This window comes from Canis lupus, chromosome 15, assembly GCF_003254725.2.
Source record: "Canis lupus dingo isolate Sandy chromosome 15, ASM325472v2, whole genome shotgun sequence".
Classification (NCBI taxonomy): domain Eukaryota; kingdom Metazoa; phylum Chordata; class Mammalia; order Carnivora; family Canidae; genus Canis; species Canis lupus.
Window position 1 is genome coordinate 17,292,299 of NC_064257.1, and position 22,981 is coordinate 17,315,279.

Here is a 22,981-nt window from a genome sequence, read left to right on the forward strand (position 1 = left end):
AGTCTCTACGGTACTTTAAGAAGTGGGTAATATTATTCAGCTTCACTTTTACAAATGAATTCAGATTTCGTTTTTTTTTTTTTTAAGACAAATTTATTTTTGGGAGAGGGAGAGAGAGAGAGAAAGAGAGAACAAGCAAAGAGAGGGGCAGAGGGAGAGCCAGAAAGAACATCACAGGCAGACTCCCCAGCTACCATGAAGCTCGACACTGGAATCAACCCAATGACCCAAGATCATGACCCAAATCCAAATCAAGCATCTGTTGCTCAACCCACTGTGCCACCCAGGTACTCCGAACTGATTCCTGAAGTGATTTTCATAAGAACACTCAGAAAAAAATATGATCAAGCCAGAAAGCTAGGAATTTTTTTGTAATTAAGCTAATATTTTTCTTTCCAGAAAGTCTTTACCCCAATTAGATGACCTAATTGCATATTTTCTACTTTATCTATCGAGGAGCTCCAGGGCTAGGAGATCACTAAAAGCATGCACACAATGTTAGTATTTAAGGTTATCTATTTCTGACAGAAGGATTTCTGCAACTTCTTATGTCTATGGGCAGGTGTTAATTCTGTTCAGTAAGTAATTATATAATGATGGGATTTTAGTGGCATTTTTATATACGTTCACTTATTTTCTAATCAGTTGTAATGGAGAGGCCTTTTAAAGTAGTCAGCTGAAAAATAACTCAGGACAAAAGTATCTGAAACTCCACCTAATATTAGGATTTACTCTTAAAATCCCGAAAGCTGGTCCCGTAAGAGCTTGACTGGCTCCTACTAGGGTGAGCGAGGGGAGTAGCATCCCTGGCAAGGCTGCGCCCCCCTCGTTCCGTGGCATCTGCACGAGGCCCTCCCCGACAGCAGCGTCCCGAGGACCAGGCCGGAGGCGGGGGCGTCGGGGCTGGAGGGCAGTGGGGTCAGCAGGCACCTGCAGGGACCGGAAGCTCCCACTCTGTACATTCGTGGGCTGCAACATCCCTTTCTCTAACGTTCCTCTTTCTTAGCAAAATTAAGTGTCTTGGGAATCATTTGGATTGTGCTGGGCGGGCGAGACCGAAGGGCATCAAGAGGCCCAACAACATGGCGGCAGGCGTCCATCTTGTCGCCGCCGCCTCGGGCCTTGCGCGCCAGCAGCCGACGCCCAAGGACACATCATCAGTGGGAGACGGGACGCTGACCTCACCTGACCCCCAGCGGGGCCTGAGCAGTCATCCCCCACCTGCTCCAACAGGAACGGGCCCTCACACCTGTCACCCCTAGGACGCCCCGCCCCCCCTTAGGGAGCTCCGTGTGCTCCCTCTGTGCCATCTCCCCGGGGTCACAGCTGGGTTAGACCCAAGGGAAGAGGTGGACGGGGCCTGAGGGCCAGAGCTTGCTCTTTCTACGCTGTCAGGTCTGCTGCAGAAATTCAGGAGATCTGGGAATTTATTTATTAATTTACTCATTCTTTTATTTATTTATTCACTTTTTAGATTTAATTCTAGGTCATTAACATACAGTGCAATATTGGGTTCAGGAGTAGAATTTAATGATTCATCACATGCATACAACAGCTAGTAAAGGAGTCTAAGGATTTTTTGTTCTTTTTTTTTTTAAAGATTTTATTATATTTTTTTATCTTTTAAGTAATCTCTACCCCCAGAGTGAGGCTGGATCTCACAACCCAAGATCAAGATGGCCTACCAGCTCTTCTAGCCAGGTTCCCCTGAAGTGAAATTCTTAAAATAGATAATTATTTGGAGATAGTGAGTGATGAGGGAACAGGGCTAGCTGAGGACAAAGCACAAGCTGATATCCCACAAATGACCCCCACCCGGGGTGGGATCTGTGCAGCATCCTTTAGGAAGTTTCCAATTGTCTTAAAGTTAATGTCCTGCTAGAGGGAAAAGTGCTCTTTAACTGGAGAATGGCTAGGTCTCCAGTATCTTGTAGGTCCTCCTTATCTAATGAAAATCCTTCTGAAATCTCCCTTTTCCTTACCTCCCCCACTGGCCACTATATAGTCAGCCACTCCTTGCAAGCCCAGGGCAGCCGCTCTGCCTGCCCTTGGGTTCTGTCCCCAGGCTTTAATAAAACCACCATTTTGCACCAAAGGCATCCCATGAATTCTTTCTTCGTCATTAGCTCCGGACCTCACTTGTATTCCAAAACTTCTTCAGTAAGCATGTAGAGAAAAATCTCTTATAAAATTTCTCAGACTGGGGGCCTGGGTGCCTCAGTGGTTGAGCATCTGCCTTTGGTTCAGGGCGTGGTCCTGGGGTCCTGGGATCGAGTCCCCCATCTGGCTCCCCACAGGGAGTCTTCTCTCTCTGCCTGTGTCTCTGCCTCTCTCTGTGTGTCTCTCATGAATGAATAAATAAATAAAATCTTAAAAATAATTTCCCAGACTAATTCATAGCTTTGTAAACAGTTTTGGAAGTAAAGCATTTATGTTGTTAAAATTGATCCATTAAAAAGTTGATAAAGTAAACTGAAAGAAAGTCAACATTTTTCCCACCTGAAAAATTTATGTCATTTACATAATGCTTTGTATTTTCTTTTAAATACACTCTACCCTGTATTTGATGGACGGTTTCTGATGTAGTCAAGTTTCAAAGGGAAAATACAGAATATCCCGACTTTACATTATTTTCCTCAAAAAGACCCAAGCAAGTTTAACTTGGAAGTCATTCTAGATATTTTTATTTTTAGATTTTGTTTTTAGATTTATTTTAGATTTTTAGATTTATTTTTAGATTTTTATTTTTAGATTTATATTTAGATTTAGAAGGCTAGTGACTTGGGCCTTCACTTTTTTCCCACTAATTTCACATCTTAACTAGAACCGTAACTCAATTGGTACCTAAAACACTGAGCCAGATACTGAAATATTATGGTGAGACTGAAAAATATAGTTCTATATTTTTAAAATGTGGTTGTCAGAAATGAATTATCTGAAGAAAACTGGGAAGAGAGAGACACTCCTCATCATTTGCATTAATTGGTTTCTAAACAGGTGCAAAAGTCTGACACAACCAGCCAAGGTGGGTAGGGCAATGATATTGTCCACCTTTCATAGATTCCAGCCCTTTAGTTAGGACAGTCCATACACCAATCACGCACAATATTTTGGGAAACAATCTTACTCTACCTAGGCTTGTAATTTTGACTCATATATCTAACTTTATTTTCTTTTTTAAAAAATTAAATTCAATTAATTAACGTAAAATGTGTTATTTATGTCAGAGGTAGAGGTCAGTGATTCATCAGGCTTATGTAAGACCCAGTTCTCATTGCATCCCGTGCACTCTTCAATGTTCATCACCCATTTATCCCATCCCCTATCCCTCCTCCCCTCCAGCAGCCTTCAGTTTGTTTCCTATGGTTAGGAGTCTCTTATGGTTTGTCCCCATCTCTGATTTTGTCTTGTTTTTATTTTTTTTCCCTTCCCCTATGATCCTTTGTTTTGTTTCTTAAATTTCACCTAAGAGTGAGACCATATGATAATTGCCTTTCTCTGATTGATTATTTTGCTTGGTATAATTTCCTCTATTTCCACCTATCTCCTTGCAAAAGGCAAGATTTCATTTTTTTGATCATTATTCCATTATATATATGGAATTATTCATATATATATATATACCATATCTTCTCTATCCACTCATCTGTCAATGGACATCTGAGCTCTTTCCATAGTTTGGCTCTTGTGGACACTGCTGCTATAAACACTGGGGTGCAGGTGTCCCTTGAGATCACTATGTTTGTATCTTTGGGGTAAATGCTTAATAGCACAATTGCTGGCTTGTAGGATAGCTGTATTTTTAAGTTTTTGAGGAACCCCTTTACTGTTCTCCACAGTGGCTGCACTAGTTTGATTTCCCACCAACAGTATGAGAGGGTTCGCCTTTCTCTGCAGCCTCACCAATATCTGTTGTTTCCTCAGTTGTGAATTTTAACCATTGTGACCAGTGTGAGGTGGTATCTCATTGTGGTTTTCATTTCTGTTTCCCTGATGCCAAATGGTGTGGAACATTTGGTCATGTGTCTGTTGGCCGTTTGTATGCCTTCCTTTGAGAAATGTCTGTTCTTGTCTTCTACCTTGTTCTTCTATTTCTTGGCTGGATTTTTTGTTTTTGTGGGTGTTGAGTTTGATAAGTTCTTAAAATTTAAATTCAATTTTCCAATATATGGTATAACACACAGTGCTCATCACATCATATGCCCTCCTTAATGCCCAACACCCAGTTACACATTTTGGATAGTAGTCCTTTATCAGATAAGACATTTGCAAATATCTTCTCCAGTTATGTAGGTTGCTTTTGGGTTTTGTCCACCGTTTCCTTTGCTATGCAGGCTTTATATCGTGATGAAGTCGCAATGGTTCATTTTTGCCTTTGTTTTTCTTGCCTTTGGAGACATGTCTAGCAAGAAATTGCTGTGGCCGAAGTCACAATGGTTGCTGCCTGTGTTCTACCTTAAGATTTGGATGGATTCCTATCTCATGTTTAGGTCTTTCGTCCATCTTGAGCCCATTTTTGTTTATGGTGTGAGGAAATTGTTCAGTTTCATTCTTCTGCACGTGGCTGACCAATTTTCTGAATACCATTTGTTGAAGAGACTGTCTTTTTTCCAGTAGATTGTCTTTCCTGCTTTGTTGAATATTAGTTGACCATGAGTTGAGGGTCCACTTCTGGATTCTCTATTCTGTTCCATTGATCTATGTGTCTGTTTTTTGCCAGGACCACACTGTCTTGATGACCACAGCTTTGTAGTACAACCTGAAATCCGGCATTATGATGCCCCGGCTCTGCTTTTCTTTTTTAATATTCCCCAGGCTATTCAGGGTCTTTTCTAATTCTACACAAATGTTAAGATGATTTGTTCCAACTCCCTGAAGAAAGTCCATGGTATTTTGATAGGGATTGCATTAAATGTGTAAATTATCCACGTTGCATTGACATTTTCACAGTATTAATTCTTCCAATCTATGAGCATGGAATATTTTTCCATCTCATTGTGTCTTCCGCAATTTCTTTCAGAAGTGTTCTGTAGTTTTTAGGGTATAGATCCTTTACCTCTTTGGTAAGGTTTATTTCTAGGTATCTGATGCTTTGGGGTGCAATAGTAAATGGGATTGACTCCTTAATTTCTCTTTATTCAGTCTCATTGTCAGTGTATAGAAATGCCACTGATTTCTGGGCATTGATTTTGTAGCCTGCCATGCTGCCAAATTGCTGTATGAGTTATAGCAATCTTGGCATGGAGTTTTTTGGATTTTCTATATACAGTATTATGTCATCTGCAAAAAGGGAGAGTTTGACTTCTTCTTTGCCAATTTGAATGCCTTTTATTTCATTTTGTTGTCTGATTGCTGAGGCTGAGGACTTCTAGTCCTATGTTGAATAGCAGTAGTGAGAGTGGACATCCCTGTCTTGTTCCTCATCTTAGGGGAAAGGCTCTCAGTATTCCCCCATTGTATGATATTTGCTGTGGGCTTATAATAGATGGCTTTTAGGATGCTGAGGAATGTTCCCTCTATCCCAACAGTCTGAAGAGTCTTGATCAGGAATACATGCTGTATTTTGTCAAATGCTTTCTCTGCATCTATTGAGAGAATATGGTTCTTGTTTTTTCTCTTACTGATATGATCACTCACATTGATTGCTTTACAAGTGTTGAAGCAGCCTTGCATTCTGGGGATAAATGACACTTGGTCATGGTGAAGAGTCTTCTTAATGTACTGTTGGATCTTATTGGCTAGTGCCTTGTTGAAAACTTTTGTATCTGTGTTATCAGGGATATTGGTTTATAATTCTCTTTTCCGGTGGGGTCTTTGGTTTTGGAATGGGGTCTTCATCTGGTTTTGGAATGAAAGTGATGCTGGCCTCATAGAATAAGTTTGGAAGTATCCCATCCCTTTCTATCCTTCAGGACAGCTTTAGTAGAATAGCTATTGTTTCTTCTTTAGACGTTTGATAGAATTTCCCTGGGAAGCCATCTGGCCCTGGACTTTTGTGTCTTGGGAGGTTTTTGATGACTGCTTCAATTTCCTCCCTGGTTATAGGCCTCTTCAGGTTTTCTATTTCTTCTTGTTCCAGTTTTGGTATTTTGTGATTTTCCAGAAATGTGTCCATTTCTTTAGATTGCCTAATTGATTGGTGTATAGTTGCCCATATTATGTTTTTAAAATCATTTGTATTTCCTTGGTATTGGTTGTGATCACTCCTGTTTCGTTCATGATTTTATTAATTAGAGTCTTTTCTCTTTTGTTTTTAATAAGGCTGGCTAATGGTTTATCTGTCTTCTTAATTCTTTCAAAGAACCAACTCCTGGTTGTGTTGATCTGGTCCACAGTTCTGGTCTCTATCTCACTGAGTTCTGCTAGAATCTTTATTAACTCTCTTCTTCTGCTGGGTGTAGTTTTTATTTGCTGTTCTTTCTCCAGTTCCTTTAGGTGCAAGGTTAGCTTGTGTATTTGAGCTTTCTCCAATTTTTTAAGGGATGCTTGTATTACGATGTATTTCCCTCTCAGTACTGCTTTTGCCATATCCCAAAGATTTTGAACGGTTGTATCTTCATTCTCATTAGTTTCCATGAATCTTTTTAATTCTTCTCTAATTTCCTGGTTGATCCTTCCATCTTTTAGCAGGATGCTCTTTCACCTCCACGTGTTTGAGTTTCTTCCAAATTTCTTCTTGCGATTGAGTTCTAGTTTCAAAGCATTATGGCCTGAAGATATGCAGGGGACAATCCCAATCTTTTGGTATTAGTTAAGACCTGATTTGTGACCCAGTATGTGATCTATTCTGGAGAAAGTTCCATGTGCACTTGAGAAGAATGTGTATTTGGTTGTGTTTGGATGTAAAGTTCCATCTGGTCCAGTGTATCATTTAAAGCTCTTGCTTGTTAGAGATGTTGTGCTTAGAAGATCTATCATTTACAGAAAGTGCCATGTTGAAGTCTCCCAGTATTAGTGTATTATCTAAGGATGACGTTTCTTTGGTTATTAATTAATGAATATACTGGCAGCTCCCACATTAGGGGCATAAAATTCATGACTGTTAGTTCCTCTTGTTGGATAGATCCTTTCAGTATGATATACTGCCCCTCTTCATCTCTTACTACAGTCTTTGGGATAAATTTAATTTATCTGATATGAGGATGGCTACCCCTGCTTTCTTATGAGGACCATTTGAATAGTAAATGGTTCTCCAACCTTTTATTTTCATGCTGTAGGTGTCCTTATGTCTAAAATGAGTCATTTGTAGACAGCAAATAGGTGGGTCTTGCTTTTTTATCCAGTCTGAAACCCTATGCCTTTTGATAGGATCAGGAAGCCCATTCACTTTCAGAGTTACTATTGAAAGATATGAATTTAGTGTCATCATAATACGTATTCAGTCCCTGTTTTTGTGGATTGTTTGTTTTGATTTCCTCTTTCTTTTACAGGGTCCCCCTTAATATTTCTTGCAGGGTTGGTTTGGTGGTCACATATTCTTTCAGGTTCTGCCTATCTTGGAAGCCCTTTCTCTCTCCTTCTACCCTGAATGAAAGCCTTGCTGGAAAGAGTATTCTTGGCTGCATGTTCTTCTCATTTAGGACCCTGAATATATCCTGCAGCCCCTTCTGGCCTGCTAGATCTCTGTGGAGAGGTCTGCTCTTAATCTGTTATTTCTCTCTATATAAGTAAAGACTCTCTTGTCTCTCCTTGCTTTAAGGATTTTCTCTTTATCTCTGGAATTTGCAAGTTTCACTATTAAATATCAAGGTGATGAATGGTTTTTATTGGCTTTAGGGGGGACTTCTCAATCTCCTGGATCTGAAAGCCTGTTTCCCTCCCCAAATTAGGGAAGCTCTCAGCTATTATGTTTTCAAATATGCTTTCTGGTCCTCTGTCCATCTCCGCATCCTCTGGAACCCAATTAAATGTAGATTTTTTTTCCTTCTGAAGCTGTCATTTATTTCCCTTAACCTAACCTCATGGTCTGTTAATGGTTTTTCTCTTTTTTCCTCAGCTTCCTTCCTTGCCATCTACTTGTCTTATATGTCACTCACTTGTTCTTCTACCTCATTAACCCTGTCATTAGGACCTCAAGTTTGGATTGCATCTCATTTAATTGAATTTTAATTTCAGTCTGATTAGGTCTAAATGCTGCAGTTTGAAGTCTCTCAAATCCTTTATGCTTTTTTCCAGAGCCACCAGTAGCTTTATGATTGTGCTTCTGAATTGGCTTTCTGCATTGAATTGTAATCTCAATTCTGTAACTCTGTGTCAGAGAGGACTGTTTCTGATTCTTTCTTTTGTAGTGAGTTCTTCTTTCTAGTCATTTTGCTCAGTGCAGAGTGGCTGTATGAGCAGGCTGAGTCAAGAATATCAACCGCGACCTAGTATATTTTACCTTAGATGATTCTGATGAAGTCAGAGACCAGAAATTGGAAACAAAGATCAGAACAAAATAAAACAAAAGGACCACTAAAGTGAAAAACAAATTTTAAAGCAAAGTCGTAAGAAATAAAAGGCCAGGAATCCTAAAGAAGATGAGAAAAACTAGAACGGAAAGAAAAAGAAAAAAGAAAAAAAAGAAGAAGTAGAAAAAAACGGGGACTGGGAGAAGGTGGTGAAGAAGTTGTAATGGAGGGAGAATGTAGTCTACCTGAGGGGTTCTAGAGGGTGATCCTCTTGTTTCTGAGTATATTAACTTCTGTATGTTAGAAGATGCTCTGTCCCAAATTTATACAAACCAGAAATACTTGTAGGGGGCCCAGCCATTGACCACCAAAACATAAGTGAGATAAAAGAGAGGAGCAGAATGGCCATGAGGAATCTCACAGAATGAACCAGCACGGTGTTCCACTTGGTTCTGCGTGCATACTGGTCATGATTTAGAAGGTATTAACTTTTGCCATTGTAGAACAACATGAGGCAGAGAAAACGAAACACACAAAACAAAACAAAAAAATATCTTGTATATCTCCCCAAATTAAGTTGAGTATGTTGAAGGGAATCTGGAAGGGGAAAATATATCTAGGACCTATAATTGTAGAAATATGAAAGTCAAAAAGGAAGAGTCTTAAAAATGAAGAGGTGGTAAAATATTGTAACTAAGAGGGAAAAAAGGGAAAAAAATCGGAAATTTACAGCCTGATATAAAAACGAGTTGTACTGGAAAAGGGAAGGGGAAAAAAAAAAAAAAAGGAGGGGTACCCTCTGGTTCTTTATACTGTAAATCCCTCGACTTTCCCTGGCGTTTCTCAGCGTTTTTGGGTCAAGGACTTGCTCTTCCCCTGTCCTTCCAGCTGGTCTGCTCCGGGAGGGGCTACTGTGCTGATTCTGAGGTGTGTGCACCTGGGGAGATGCCCCACCTCCTGCCACGTGCACGGCTCAGTGGGAGCTCTTTACCCCATGAGGCCCCTGCTCCCTGGCAGCCACGCTCTGTCCCAGGCACAAGGCGACACCAGGAGGGACAACACCACCGGCGGCGGCCAGCTCTCCAGCCCTGGAGTCACTCCCCCAGTATCACCCACAGCTCCCAGTCCGCACTGGCCTAGGTGCTCCCGGGGCAGGGCGCTGAGCTACACAGCTCGGGGTCCCCCGGGGCAGGAGAATCTCCACCGTCCTGTCCTCTCCCATCCCTCTGGGGTCCCCCGGGTGCGGCTCCCCAAGGAGCAGGGCGCAGTCCCCACGGATCCCCTGGCTCCCCGAGACCCCCGGGCGCTGCAGCCCTTTCCCGAGCTCCCCGGTGGGTGCGCTCTCCCCGGGCCCCTCTGGGCCCGTGACCCCGCGACCCTGGAGGCCCTGCTGCCCACCCCCCCCCAGTCCTGCGGTCCCGGGAGGGCCTTCCCTCTGGGAGGGTCCGGGTGGATTTCTACAGTCCCCGCCCCTCTGGGCCTTCTCCTGTGCCCGCCCCCAGCCCGACCCCTGGGCCCCTCCCCGTGTGGGTCTGTTTCATTTTTCCACCTTCCTACCTGCTGGAAGCGCAAACCCTTGTCCCTTGGCACTCCCGCTGCTCTCCCTGGAGATCTCAGGTCGACTTCATAGGTTTCAGGATGATTTGACAGTTATCTAGGTAAGTTGGGGGGCGGGTGCCCGGGGACCCTACTCCTCTGCCACCTTGCCGGCCTCCCTGTCTGAACTGTTGTTGCACCTCAGGTGCTCCATCGTTCGTTCATTATATTTTACAGCGATGCAGACAGCCAAACTGGCCTGCTTCCAATGGAGCTGGATGGATGGGACTTTACCAACTTTGTTACCCAAAAACTCTAATCCTGGGGTGCCTGGGTGCCTCGGTGGCTGAGCACCTGCCTTTGGGCCATGGTGTGATCCTAGAGACCCGGGGTCGAGTCCCACATCGGGCTCCCTGCAGGGAGCTGTTTCTCCCTCTGCCTGGGCCTCTGCCTCTCTCTCTGTCTGTTATTCTCATGAACAAATAAAATCTTAAAAAAAAAAAAAAAAAAAAAACGAACAACTCCAATCCCTGGGGAAAAATATATTGCCAGTAATGTCTTTGTACTTATGTATTCATATATTTTTATTTTTAAATGAACATATATTGTTTTAGTAATTTAAAAACAGAAGAACTTTATTTTTGTTTGGATAATGAAGATTTTTTTTTAACCAAATGTAACAGCATAGTCCATCTTGTTAATATTGAGATACTGTTAACATCTTCATTACACTGCCATGTTCTTATTCCTAGCATCAATGTTTTCAACAAATATATAGTCACAGTATAATGCCTTGGAGAGCATCCTGAGGCAGTAGTCTTTTCCCTAAAAAAACATTAATCCTAGCTAAATGAAGGATAAGTGACAAAACGAGTAGAAGTCTGCCTGGCTAAGATGCAGAGACAGAACAATAAGGAAACTTAAAATCTAGAAACATAACTCATTTTTATTATGTGTATATATAAGCCTTTTGTATGTTAGATGATTATTTTCATGCTCTCTTATAAAATATTAGAGAAGTCTACCATTTTGTTCATTTCCAAATGAAAATGAAAAGTCAACTCAAAATTTAGGAATCATAATTTCAATCAGAATATTTGAGTTCTTAGAAGAGAAGTCATTGTAGCTTTGAAGATGAAAGAGGGTCATCAGAGAGAAAAATTACCAAAGAAAAGAATAAAATTTTTTCACCATCAGGCCATCCTGTTTACCTGAAGTTTTCATCATTGTTTTCCTAATTCATTTATGCGTATTAATTTCTGATGCTGATAGAAATCTATTCCCCTCAAAGTCTAATTACAATATGTTATCAAAGAAAACATAAGACTAAAGCTCTGAGCATACGAAATGCTCTAGCTCTTTAATGGATAGAATCCTAGTTTTGAAATTGAAAAGCTAATTTAAGTAAATAAATTTATGAACTCAAATATTCTACTCTAACTTTTATATTCTGAATCACAGTCAGTAATAGAGTTCTTAATGTCAGGGAATAGTCAGTGGATATCTAATAAATAATTCACCAAAGGATCATGACAGCCAATATATCCAGCTCTTCTTTATGTGTACTAAAAAAAATGGTGTAATGGAAAAGAACTCTGAATTATACGACTAACAAAAGCAGCATCCTACTAACATAATTTTAACATAAGCAGAATTAGCAAATACAGAAAACACACAAAAATGGCAAAGGAGATAATAATCTTTTTAAAATCACACAACTAGATGTCTATTGATTCCATCAACCTAGAATCCCTTTCCTCCAAGTCTGCTTTCACACTGGAGGATATAAGTTAGAGACGGGCTATGAAAACCGCTATTCGGCTGGAAACTTCCTCTGGAATGAGAGGAGGTCTCATTTAGTAACCAAACTCTGCTGTGAATTCATAAAAATTGCTCCTAAGATGTGACAAAACCTGGGGCTCTGTCACCAATATTTATTTCCATCTTAATTTCTTTGTGTTTTCACCAAATAGGGGGAGAGTGTGGTGAGAATTTAAAAACTCAAATGAGAGAAGTAATGAAGGCATTATTACTGCTGGAAATGCTTCCTACTTTAGGACAATGACCTCAGAAAGGTTGTAGAGTATGTCACTTATCTTTCACTTCTCTACATAAAATATATCTGTTGACCAACTTCCTCATGGCCGTCTTTACTTCTTTATTTCTCAAGGTGTAGATAATGGGATTAAGTAAAGGGAATATCACAGTATGGAACACAGACACAACCTTATCGAGGGAAAACGAGTCAAATGGTCGAGCATAAATGTAGATAGATGGTCCAAACATGAACACCACAATCGTGATGTGGGAATAGCAGGTGGACATGGCCCGACTGGTACTCTCACCTGAGCCTGAGTGTTTCCTCAACATGGCCAGGAGGAAGGCATAGGACATTAGGAGAGCAATGAAGCATACTACAGAGATCAGACCACTGCTAAAAATCATCACTAACTCCTCGGGGAAGGTATTGGCACAGGCAATGCGGACGACCTGCGTGATATCACAGAAGTAACTGTCTAACTCATTGGGCCCGCAGAAGGGAAGTCGGACGATGAGGACCACTTGTATTATAGAATGAATGAAGCCCCCCAACCAGGAGAGAGCCACCAGGATACAGCAGAGACGTCGATTCATGATAGTAGCATAGTGGAGAGGGCGGCAGATAGCAGCATAGCGGTCAAAGGCCATTACTGTGAGCAGGAACATCTCGGAGGCCCCAACGAAGTGCAAAAAGAAGAGCTGTGCAATGCACCCACCGAAAGAAATCCTCTTTCTTTCCACAAAGAAGTCTACGAGCATTTTAGGGGCCGTGATGGAGGAGTACCAAATGTCAAGGAAGGCCAGGTTAGCCAGCAGGAAATACATGGGTGAGGTCAGGTGAGGGTCCAGCCTGATGGTGCAAATAATAAGAACATTTCCTGGGAGGATGAACAGATAGAAGGACAGAAATATAACAAATAGGACTAGTTGTACCTCTCGAGTCTGGGATAAGCCAGTGAGAACAAATTCCGTCACCCTAGTGTAATTTGCAGGTTCCATTTCTTCGCTTGTGTAAAAGAATATGGCTATAAAAAAATAAAGAAATTACAATTATTCCAAATAGCACTTATCTAGATTTATTTTACTGCTGCTGAAATCAGCAGATTGGTCTGTATTATCATTAAGACACTGTATTAGGATACCTTTGAGCGTCCCATTTGAGGTCTGATAAGCCAAGATAGGGAAAGAGTAAGTGGTGACCCGACAATTAGAAACACTGAAACCATATGCAGCGTGGCACGTGTCTGAAACCAAAATCCCGATGTATTAGTGTTATTAATTTCTACTTTTTATGAAACTCAGCAGTGCGTTAATCCTGTCCCTGTATATCTACCTTAGCAAGCAATGTGTGCAGCTACTTAGGAGAGAAACCAAATTGTACACGGGGAATGGGAGGAAAAGCAGCCTGTTCTTTCTAGATTTGTTGTTGTTGTTGAGAAATCTAGCCAACTTGGAAACACGTGATTGTGGTCTAATGGCAGTATTTTCATTTTAATCTTTAAAAAAGATGCCGGGGCTTCGAATGGAGTGAGGGGACATTTCCTCCTTCACCGAAGCCTGCACAGCAGACTCCTTGGCAGCACGCAAGCCTCCACACACGAGATGCAACAGTGCAAGGCTGTACGTGAGAACTTTTCAGGCCGTGACCAAATATCATTACCCCCCCTGGCCTTGCATCTTAGCCACTGTTCCAGGAAGGTGGGGACGAGATACAGTGATTTGACGAGCGGGTGTGCTTGCCGTCCAAGCTGACCCCTCCTGCCACTTCAAGGGGACAGTGGGAATAAGGTTTTTGCGAAACTTTTACTCAAGTCCTATTAATTGAACCTACCCCAGTATTAAATAGAATAAAGCCCATCCAATAAAAATAAGATAATCACCCATTTACCACATGTTTCCTCTGTTAATAGTATAAAACCTGCCCATGAAAATAAGCAGTTCTTACAATCAACAGCCAATATTGAAGAGTTGTTTCAATTCTCCTGATGTGCTATTTTATAATACTGCCTCTCCTGAGAAGGTCAGCATAGAGAAAAACAAAGTTACCATTCTGTAAAGCCAAACAGATGGAACAGCATCCAGGCACTAAAGCTTAGATATACTATTAACTGACGAAAGGAAATCTCTTGTTTCTTCCTTGCAACCTATGACTCAATTTGTGAATAATTTTAACAAATGTAGGCTACTTCCTGATCTAATATGTTATGAATCATTCATAAAGAAGAGATGGTTCCCTACAAACAGACACACTAAGAAAAAAACGGTCCTTGCCAGCAACCTGACACAAAAGGCAAAATATAAAAACACTCAGAAAGCTCAGCATTATGGGACTATTTAGCAAAAGGGTAAATATTCCTATGTCCATGAATAGCCCAGGGTAGGTCTCAGTGATTTAATCAATCATGTTTAGTAAGATAAAGAAATTTAAAATTCTGTTTAAAATTTTAGTCAATAGTCTTTCAAAAAAAAAAAAAGAAAAAAAATTTTAGTCAAGAGAAAGATAATGCTGCCAGTTTTCAATCCTCAACTTTCTTAAAAGCACACTTATCCAGATTGACATATTTCCTAGAAATCCAGAAAGCAATGGTTTTACCTTATTTACCCGAAGAAGGTTCCTAATAGCCTCCATAAAACTTTACACATGACATTGAAAGCTTTATCCCAAAGTATATAGCTTCTGCATCACTTCTATAATATTCATTTATTCAACAACTATTTAGGGAACAGCTACTCTGTGCTAACTGCTAAGAACACAACAATGGACAAAGAAGACAGTTTCTGCCTCACTGAACTTTCATTTTAAAAATATAGACAGACAACAAATTAGTAAACAAACAATAAACAAATGAACTGTAAATAAGCAAAATAAATAATTACCGCTATTAACAAGAGAAAGAGAGGGAAGTAAAGAGGGAATGAAGATAGGTAATACATAGTAGAGGCATGGGGGTAGTGATGAGAAGCATCTTTGAACTGATGACATGTCAATTAACTTTGAAAGCAGGAGAAAAGCATTTTAGGAACAGAGAAGAGCAAATACAAAAGTCCCGTGATAGGGAAAAGTTTCTAGGAACTATAGAAGACCTGCAATTTCCTGAAGCACAAGAACAGAGTAGAGAGAGCTGAGGACCAAGTAATGTGATCTATAAAAACAAAATTAGGTTTTAACAGCTTCTAATATATTTTGGAACATATTGTTATATGGCTTATAATATAGCTTAACAAGACTTGTGACTGAGAAATATCACTGGCCACTTTGCAAATAAATTGAAGTAGGATTACACATAAAGCAACATTTATTAAGAGAAATGTTTTCTTTAGAAAATATTTAGGAGATGCAATTGGCATCTGCTAGATTTACTGCTGAATTGTAGTCATTGCTGTAATTGTACCAAAGCCACTTGGAATTTGAGCACCATAATGGAAAACTATTTAAAAATGTAACTTTATATCTTCCTGGTAGGTTGGTGGGGACAGGTGACTTGGGACCCTCTCTTCCCGAACAATCCCAGTCTTTTGGTACCAGTTGAGACTGGATTTGTGACCCAGTATGTGATGTATTCTGGAGAATGTTCCATGTGCACTTGAGAAGAATTTCTATTCTTTTGCTTTAGGATGGAATGTTCTGTATATACCTGTGTAGTCTCTCTGGTCTATTGTGTCATTCAAAACCTTTGTCTCCTGGTTCATCTGCTTGGATTATCTGTTCATTGTTGTGAGTGTGGTGTAAAAATCCCCTACTATTATTGTATTATTAGTAATATGTTTCTTTAATTGTTTTTTTTTTAATTTTATTTTATTTATGATAGTCACACAGAGAGAGAGAGAGAGGCAGAGACATAGGCAGAGGGAGAAGCAGGCTCCATGCACCGGGAGCCCAACGTGGGATTCGATCCCGGGTCTCCAGGATCGCGCCCTGGGCCAAAGGCAGGCACTAAACCGCTGCGCCACCCAGGGATCCCTCTTTAATTGTTATTAATTGGCTTATATAATTGGCTACTCCCATGTTAGGGGCATAAATATTTAAAATTGTTAGATCTTCTTGTTGGATAGATCCTTTAATTATGATATAGTGTCCCTCTTCATCTCTTACTACAGTCTTTGGTTCAAATCTAATTTGTCTGATAAGGATCCACAGCAGCTTTCTTTTGATGTCCATTAGTATGATAAGTGGTTTTTCACCACCTCACTTTAAATTTTCAGGTGTCTTTGGGTCTAAAATTAGTCTCTTGCAGAAGACATATTGATGGGTCTTGTTTATTATCCAACTGATACCCTGTGTTTTGGTTGGGGCATTTAGCCCATTCACATTCAGAGTAACTATTGAAAGACATGAATTACTGCCATTGTATTACCTGTAAAGCTACTTTTCCTGTATATTGCCTATGTTCCTTTCTGATCTCTGTTACTTCTGGGCTCTCTCTTTGGTAAAAGGATCCCCTTTAGTATTTCTTTCAGAGCTGGTTTAGGGATCACAAATTCTTTTAGTTTCTGGTTTGGAAGATTTTTATCTCACCATCTATTTTTTTAGATTTTATTTATTTATTCATGAGAGACACACCGAGGCAGTCACAGGCAGAGAGAGAAGCAGGCTGCCTATGCTGAGCCTAATGTAGACTCGACACCCGGACACTGGGATCACAATCTGAGCCAAAGGCAGATGCCCAACCACTGAAGCACCCAGGTGCCCTTCTCCTTCTATTTTGAATGACAAGCTTGCTTGATAACGTTTTCTTGGCTGCATATTTTTCTTATATTACACCCTGAATATATGATGCCAGTCCTTTGTTGTGGCCTGCCAGGTCTCTGCTGATGTTCTGCAGGCAGTCTAATGTTTCTGCCTTTGTAGGTTATGGACCTCTTGTTCCAAGCTGCTTTCAGGATTTTCTCTTTGTCTCTGTGATTTGCAAGCTTCACTATTATATGTTGAGATGTTGACATATTTATAATTGATTTTGACGGGTTATCTATGCCTCCTGGACTTGAATGGCTGTTTCCTTCCCCAGATTAGGAAAGTTCTCTGCTATAATTTGCCACAACATACCTTCCACTCCTCCCTCTCTTTTCTCTTCTTCTGAGACCCCAAATATTCTAATATCGTTTTGCTTTATGGTATCACTTAACTCTGTAATTCTCCCCTCAAAATACAGTAGTTCTGTATCTTTATTTTTCTCAATTGCTTTATCTCCATTGATTTGTCTTCTCTATCACTAATTTTTCCTTTGCCACTTTTTTTCATAAATTTATTTTTTATTGGTGTTCAATTTGCCAACATATACCGTAACACCCAGTGCTCAACCCATCAAGTGCCGCCCTCAGTGCCTGTCACCCAGTCACCCCCAACCTCCGCCCACCTCCCCTTCCACGACCCCTAGCTCGTTTCCCAGAGCTAGGAGTCTCTCATGTTCTGTCTCACTCTCTGACATTTCCCACTCATTTTTTCTCCTTTTACCTAGCAGTTAGAGCCTCCATTTTTAAAAATCATATCTTATTAAAAGCCTCCTTGATTTCAACTTTTACTTCCTTGGCAGGCATCACTGCTTCTTGTTTCCTTTTTTGAGGTGAGTTTTTCCATCCTGTAATTCTTGCAGAAAGTGGTTGCTTTTCTATTTGTAAAATTGGAGAAATTCTTTTCTTACACTCTGGTTGTGCTTGCAGGTGTTCAAAATAGTTTGATAACTATATAGCTGAACTCCTTGGACCAGAAAAACTCAGGTCTCCTACTGCTCCAACATCTCATACTCTCCCCTTGAGCCTAAGGATTTTAAACATGAAACTGTTCTTGTAGTGATTATGAGAGCATGAGAACGTTGACTCTATGTGTGGAAATTTGTTTATTTAAATGTTGTTACTGTGATTTAAAGCTTTTAGACATATGTTACATGGGCTCTGTTTTATCTTGCTCTGGGTCGAACAAATATTAGGGGTAAATCTGTCCCTTCTTGTCAGCTACATGTGGTCCTTTGGGGGTTACTGAAATAACTGAAAGGAGACAAAGACAAGTTGGATTCATGAAATCATGGGAGGATAATTGACTTCATATTTCCAGCATATGCAGAGAATAAGATTGCACATTTATCACTTAGCTCCAAAGTACACGTTGTGAATGGGCCAATGTGGTGAGAAAATCTGACCTCCCATTACCAAAATTCTTACTTTAAGAGCCCTAGAAATGAGGAATTTTATTGGAGAGAAGTCAGCATGCCACCACAACATTGGCTTTTAATTGAAAGGAAAGATTTCCTTGGAGATGTTCCTTTAATAAATAACTCCTGGTGATTTTTTGATCTTTTAATATTCATTCACCCATTAATTCATTTTTCATTTCTTTTTTAAAAAATTTTTAATAAATTTATTTTTATTGATGTTGAATTTACCAACATACAGAATAACACCCAGTGCTCATCCCGTCAAGTGCCCGCCTCAGTGACCATCACCCATTCACCCCCACACCCCACCCTCCTCCCCTTACAACACCCCTAGTTCCTTTCTCAGAGTTAGGAGTCTTTATGTTCTGTCTCCCTTTCTGATATTTCCCACACATTTCTTCTCCCTTCCCTTATATTCCCCTTCACTATATTTAAATTCCCCAAATGAATGAGACCACATAATGTTTGTCCTTCTAATTGACTTACTTCACTCAGCATATACCCTCCAGTTCCATCCACGTTGAAGCAAATGGTGGGTATTTGTCATTTCTAATGGCTGAGTAATATTCCATTGTATACATAAACCACATCTTCTTTTATTTTTTAATTTTTTATTGGTGTTCAATTTACTAACATACAGAATAACCCCCAGTGCCCGTCACCCATTCACTCCCACCCCCCGCCCTCCTCCCCTTCTACCACCCCTAGTTCGTTTCCCAGAGTTAGCAGTCTTTACGTTCTGTCTCCCTTTCTGATATTTCCCACACATTTCTTCTCCCTTCCCTTATATTCCCTTTCACTATTAATTATATTACCCAAATGAATAAGAACATATAATGTTTGTCCTTCTCCGACTGACTTACTTCACTCAGCATAATACCCTCCAGTTCCATCCACGTTGAAGCAAATGGTGGGTATTTGTCATTTCTAATAGCTGAGTAATATTCCATTGTATACATAAACCACATCTTCTTTATCCATTCATATTTCGTTGGACACCGAGGCTCCTTCCACAGTTTGGCTACTGTGGACATTGCTGCTAGAAACATCGGGGTGCAGGTGTCCCGGCGTTTCACTGCATCTGTATCTTTGGGGTAAATCCCCAATAGTGCAATTGCTGGGTCGTAGGGCAGGTCTATTTTTAACTGTTTGAGGAACCTCCACACAGTTTTCCAGAGTGGCTGCACCAGTTCACATTCCCACCAACAGTGTAAGAGGGTTCCCTTTTCTCCGCATCCCTCCAACATTTGTTGTTTCCTGCCTTGTTAATTTTCCCCATTCTCACCGGTGTGAGGTGGTATCTCATTGTGGTTTTGATTTGTATTTCCCTGATGGCAAGTGATGCAGAGCATTTTCTCATATGCATGCCCAGAAATCAGTGGCATTTCTATACACTAACAATGAGACTGAAGAAAGAGAAATTAAGGAGTCAATCCCATTTACAATTGCACCCAAAAGCATAAGATACCTAAGAATAAACCTAACCAAAGATGTAAAGGATCTATACCCTCAAAACTATAGAACACTTCTGAAAGAAATTGAGGAAGACACAAAGAGATGGAAAAATATTCCATGCACATGGATTGGCAGAATTACTATTGTGAAAATGTCAATGTTACCCAGGGCAATATACACGTTTAATGCAATCCCTATCAAAATACCATGGACTTTCTTCAGAGAGTTAGAACAAATTATTTTAAGATTTGTGTGGAATCAGAAAAGACCCCGAATAGCCAGGGGAATTTTATTTATTTATTTATTTATTTTATTTTATTTTTTTTTTAGCCAGGGGAATTTTAAAAAAGAAAACCATATCTGGGGGCATCACAATGCCAGATTTCAGGTTGTACTACAAAGCTGTGGTAATCAAGACAGTGTGGTACTGGCACAAAAACAGACACATAGATCAGTGGAACAGAATAGAGAACCCAGAAGTGGACCCTGAACTTTATGGTCAACTAATATTCGATAAAGGAGGAAAGACTATCCATTGGAAGAAAGACAGTCTCTTTAATAAATGGTGCTGGGAAAATTGGACATTCACATGCAGAAGAATGAAACTAGACCACTCTCTTTCACCATACACAAAGATAAACTCAAAATGGATGAAAGATCTAAATGTGAGACAAGATTCCATCAAAATCCTAGAGAAGAACATAGGCAACACCCTTTTTGAACTCGGCCACAGTAACTTCTTGCAAGATACATCCACGAAGGCAAAAGAAACAAAAGCAAAAATGAACTATTGGGACTTCATCAAGAAAGAAGCTTTTGCACAGCAAAGGATACAGTCAACAAAACTAAAAGACAACCTACAATGGGAGAAGATATTTGCAAATGACATATCAGATAAAGGGCTAGTTTCCAAGATCTATAAAGAACTTATTAAACTCAACACCAAAGAAACAAACAATCCAATCATGAAATGGGCAAAAGACATGAAGAGAAATCTCACATCTTCTTTACACATTCATCTTTTGATGGACACCGAGGCTCCTTCCACAGTTTGGCTATCGTGGCCATTGCTGCTAGACACATCGGGGTGCAGGTGTCCCAGCGTTTCATTGCATCTGTATCTTTGGGGTAAATCCCCAACAGTGCAATTGCTGGGTCGTAGGACAGGTCTATTTTTAACTCTTTGAGGAACCTCCACACAGTTTTCCAGAGTGGCTGTACCAGTTCACATTCCCACCAACAGTGTAAGAGGGTTCACTTTTCTCCCCATCCTCTCCAACATTTGTGGTTTCCTGCCTTGTTAATTTTCCCCATTCTCCCTGGTGTGAGGTGGTATCTCATTGGGTTTTGATTTGTATTTCCCTGATGGCAAGTGATGCAGAGCATTTTCTCATGTGCATGTTGGCCATGTCTATGTCTTCCTCTGTGAGATTTCTGTTCATGTCTTTTGCCCATTTCATGATTGGGTTGTTTGTTTCTTTGGTGTTGAGTTTAAGAAGTTCTTTATAGATCTTGGAAACTAGCCCTTTATCGGATACGTCATTTGCAAATATCCTCTCCCATTCTGTAGGTTGTCTTTGAGTTTTGTTGACTGTATCCTTTGCTGTGCAAAAGCTTCTTATCTTGATGAAGTCCCAATAGTTCATTTTTCCTTTTGTTTCTTTTGCCTTCGTGCATGTATCTTGCAAAAAGTTACTGTGGCTGAATTCAAAAAGGTTTTGCCTGTGATCTCCTCTAGGATTTTGATGGAATCTTGTCTCACATTTAGATCTTTCATGCATTTTGAGTTTATCTTTGTGTATGGTGAAAGAGAGTGGTCTAGTTCCATTCTTCTGCATGTGTATGTCCAATTTTCCCAGCACCATTTATTGAAGAGACTGTCTTTCTTCCAATGGATAGTCTTTCCTCCTTTATCGAATATTAGTTGACCATAAAGTTCAGGGTTCACTACTGGGTTCTCTATTCTGTTCCATTGATCTATGTGTCTGTTTTTGTGCCAGTACCACACTGTCTTGATGAACACAGCTTTGTAGTACAACCTGAAATCTGGCATTTCATGCCCCCTGATATGGTTTTCTTTTTAAAAATTCCCCTGGCTATTCGGAGTCTTTTCTGATTCCACACAAATTTTAAAATAATTTGTTGTAACTCTCTGAAGAAAGTCCATGGTATTTTGATAGGGATTGCATTAAATGTATAAATTTCCCTGGGTAACATTGACATTTTCACAATATTAATTCTGCCAATCCATGAGCATGGAATATTTTTCCAACTCTTTGTGTCTTCCTCAATTTCTTTCAGAAGTGTTCTATAGTTTTTAGGGTAAAGATCTTTTACCTCTTTGGTTAGGTTTATTCCTAGGTATCTTATGCTTTTGGGTGCAATTGTAAATGGGATTGACTCCTTAATTTCTCTTTCTTCAGTCTCATTGTTAGTGTATAGAAATGCCACTGATTTCTGGGCATTGATTTTGTATCCTGCCACGCTACCAAATTGCTGTATGAGTTCTAGCAATCTTGGGGTGGAGGCTTCTGGGTTTTCTAAGTAGAGAATCATGTCATCGGCGAAGAGGGAGAGTTTGACTTCTATGCCAATTTGAATGCCTTTAATGTCTTTTTGTTGTCTGATTGCTGAGGCTAAGACTTCCAGTACCATGTTGAATAGCAGTGGTGAGAGTGGACATCCCAGTCTTGTGCCTGATCTTAGGGGAAAGGCTCCCAGTGCTTCCCCATTGAGAATGATATTTGCTGTGGGCTTTTCGTCTGTGGCTTTTAAGATGTTGAGTAATATTTCCTCTATCCCTACACTCTGAAGAGTTTTGATCAGGAATGGTTGCTGTATTTTGTCAAATGCTTTCTCTACATCTAATGAGAGGATCATATGGTTCTTGGTTTTTCTCTTGCTGATATGATGAATCACATTGATTGTTTTACGTGTTGAACCAGCCTTGTGTCCTGGGGATAAATCCTACTTGGTCATGGTGAATAATTTTCTTAATGTACTGTTCGGTCCTATTGGCTAGTATCTTGTTGAGAATTTTTGCATCCATGTTCATCAGGGATATTGGTCTGTAATTCTCCTTTTTGGTGGGGTCTTTGTCTAGTTTTGGAATTAAGATGATGCTGACCTCATAGAATGAATTTGGAAGTACTACATCTCTTTTATCTTTCCAAACAGTTTTAGTAGAATAGGTATGATTTCTTCCTTAAACGTTTGATAGAATTCCCCAGGGAAGCCATCTGGCCCTGGACTTTTGAGTCTTGGGAGGTTTTTGATGACTGCTTCAATTTCCTCCCTGGTTATTGGCCTGTTCAGGTTTTCTATTTCTTCCTGTTCCAGTTTTGGTAGTTTGTGGCTTTCCAGGAATGCGTCCATTTCTTCCAGATTGCCTAATTTATTGGCGAATACCTG

General features: G+C 40.2%; 1 protein-coding gene across 1 annotated transcript; it reads right to left on the reverse strand.

Annotated features, from left to right (window-relative positions):
• Positions 1–10,608: 10,608 nt before the first annotated feature.
• LOC118350851 (olfactory receptor 734) lies at positions 10,609–13,182 on the reverse strand. Its single transcript, XM_049094054.1, has 2 exons — positions 12,900–13,182; positions 10,609–12,816 (listed from the first exon to the last, which is right to left on the reverse strand). Exon 2 carries the CDS (start codon positions 12,789–12,791, stop codon positions 12,015–12,017), a length of 777 nt encoding a protein of 258 aa, XP_048950011.1. The 5' UTR covers positions 12,792–12,816; positions 12,900–13,182; the 3' UTR covers positions 10,609–12,014.
• Positions 13,183–22,981: the final 9,799 nt, after the last annotated feature.

Coding starts and splice junctions, on each gene's coding strand:
- LOC118350851 (XM_049094054.1), bottom strand. CDS start 12,791: ATGTATTTCCTGCTGGCTAACCTGGCCTTCCTTGACATTTGGTACTCC.